Source organism: Penaeus japonicus, unplaced genomic scaffold, assembly GCF_977035675.1.
Source record: "Penaeus japonicus unplaced genomic scaffold, GWHDUDI00000001_assembly GWHDUDI00000004, whole genome shotgun sequence".
Classification (NCBI taxonomy): domain Eukaryota; kingdom Metazoa; phylum Arthropoda; class Malacostraca; order Decapoda; family Penaeidae; genus Penaeus; species Penaeus japonicus.
The window spans coordinates 22,807,278-22,809,777 of record NW_028234406.1 but is presented as its reverse complement, the minus strand read 5'-3'; the positions used below and the strand labels follow the sequence as shown (position 1 = coordinate 22,809,777).

At 38.3% G+C, this 2,500-nt stretch overlaps 1 protein-coding gene across 1 annotated transcript in view; it reads right to left on the bottom strand.

The window, feature by feature from the left end:
- Window positions 1–850: 850 nt before the first annotated feature.
- The window catches only part of LOC122259388 (uncharacterized), a 16,434-nt gene continuing 14,784 nt past the window's right edge, over window positions 851–2,500 (bottom strand). The window contains exon 8 of the mRNA XM_043026139.2: window positions 851–2,500. This exon is cut by the window's right edge and continues 159 nt beyond it. Within this exon, the coding sequence (XP_042882073.2) occupies window positions 1,981–2,500 (520 nt within the window). The 3' untranslated portion in view covers window positions 851–1,980.

Genomic DNA, 2,500 nt, shown 5'->3' with positions numbered 1-2,500 from the left:
CTACATTTCTTCTTAGCTTTCATTTCCCTGTACTGCTCATATCACAATTGATTGGTTAAATAATTGGTGAAAAGAATGACTAAACTTGCCAGTGAGAACATTTATGATATTCATATGAAATCACTATAACGGATGGAGCGAGTTCATCTTTGCCTTAAGGTTTTCCCCACTTCCATTTACCTTCCAATCCTGCTACATTTCATCTTACCATCTATTTTGCATATGCTGCTCCTATCCCAAATTGATAATTAATATGTCTAAAGTAACGATAACTAGACCTGCTAGTAAGAAAATTTCAAATATACCCATGAAATCAATGATATTTGTAGCGAGTTTATCCTTCGGTTGGAGCTATTCCAGACCACTTGTTTTCTTACATTTTATGTATAAAAGGCTGTTTTTGATAAGTCATATTTTGCAATGTATTAAACGAAGGTATGACCCTGATGTGTCCTTGATAAATAAGATGATACATACCAATTATAGGTCTCAGGGAAATCTTTAGGAATCACAGACATAAGAAAGAAAGAAAAAGAGAGAGAGAGAGAGAGAGAGAGAGAGAGAGAGAGAGAGAGAGAGAGAGAGAGAGAGAGAGAGAGAGAGAGAGAGAGAGAGAGAGAGAGAGAGAGAGAGAGAGAGAGAGAGAGAGAGAGAGAGAGAGAGAGAGAGAGAGAGAGAGAGAGAGAGAAGGAGAGAGAGAAGAGAGAGAGAGAGAGAGAGAGAGAGAGAGAGAGAGAGAGAGAGAAAAAAAAACAGAAAAAACACATGAACATTTGCACACACACAAACAACAATACACATCTACCCTACACTTCTACCCAATTCAAGTAAGGAAATATCAAACAACTCAAATGTAAAGATTATGTATTTATAGAACTCTCAGAATAAAGTATTTTACAAAGATATTACAGACCAAAATTTAATTATCTTAAAAAGGCACTTATTCTCTCTCTGCACATCAGATATACACAAATATTTTTATTCTACTAAAGGAAACATTAATGGAAGCACTGAAGCCAGGGGTATTAGATGCACAGGGGCAACAGTGTCAAATAAGCCCCTGGCTCTTAACCCTCTCTGGACGGGTGGTACAGTACTGTACCGCTCATTCAAAAGCCCAGTGGCCGGGCGGCACAGTATTGTGCCAGCCATTTAATTGATTTAGGCCTAATAATTTGAAAGCCCCGGCATTGTGACATTCAAGGCTAGAATGCCCCCCGTCGTGAATGGGTTAACTAAAGATACAACGGGGGCTGCCGTGCCTATTGTGAAAAAATAAACGTAGGCATTTCAATAATGTCTTCTTGTACAACAGTGCTTACCTTTTACCTTCAACTTATGTTCCATATCATATTTAGAGATATTTTACATATTGTCTGTCCTGGCAGCAATACAATATGTCCACATGTTATTAGGCCCTTGATATAACTAATATGTCAACTTTTTCTATGATAGAAAAACCCAATACACACAAAATAGGTATATTGAAAGATGAAAACAGTTTTGAAATTCTCCTGGAGGATATCAAAACTTATCTTTCAAACTTTCAGTAGTGGGGATGCATACTTCAAGGTGTGCAATCACTTTAGCAATGCACTTTTGTTTTTGTTTAAATTAAATATTATTCATTTCTTCAGTTGTGTAACTAGGGCATCATACCAAAGACTAATTAATCATTAAGTCTAGAAGATAATAAAGAATACACTGAACATCATACAATTTTCACCCTAGGCTGAATATCTTACAATGCAGCCTGTTGTGGAAGGGTTAATAAACCAATTTTCTGTTTGTTTTTCTCTGTCAATGTATCAACATGGTGGAATATTTTGTTCTTCAATTCTTATCATGCTATGACTGGGTATATGACATTTTAAAGTAAACCTTCATCATACATGAAATAAGAGTTTTCTTTCCCTTTTTTTCCTTGAATAAATCTTGGTCACCTGAATCACAGAAGAAAGTATCTGTCTTTGGTGTCCTTTAAGGATTATGAGGATATGGGGTTGATGAGGATGAAGGAGGATATGGAGGAGGCAAGGATGAAGGAGGATATGGAGAAGATGCAGTTGAGATAGGATATGAAGGTGACATGGATGAAGGAGGATATGGAGAAGGCACAGATGAAGGATCTGGAGGAGGAAAGGATGAAGGAGGATATGGAGAAGGCACAGATGAAGGATCTGGAGGAGGAAAGGATGAAGGAGGATATGGAGAGGGCACAAATGAAGGATCTGAAGATGGCAAGGATGGTGGATCATATGCAACAGCAGAATATGGTGGAGGTGATAGAGGATATGATAGAGCTGACGGATCTCCAGATGCTTCAATGGGAGGTGCTGATACATCAGGCAAGTGGCTGCCATTATATGTATTAGAAGGAAAACCTTCGCCTTGTGATGTTGGGTGAGGTGAGTAGGCAGGGCTCTGAAAACCTAAGGGTTGTGCAGGCGGTCCTAGTGGGTAAGATTCTGCTGAAGTTGCTGGCATTTTTCCATTTTCT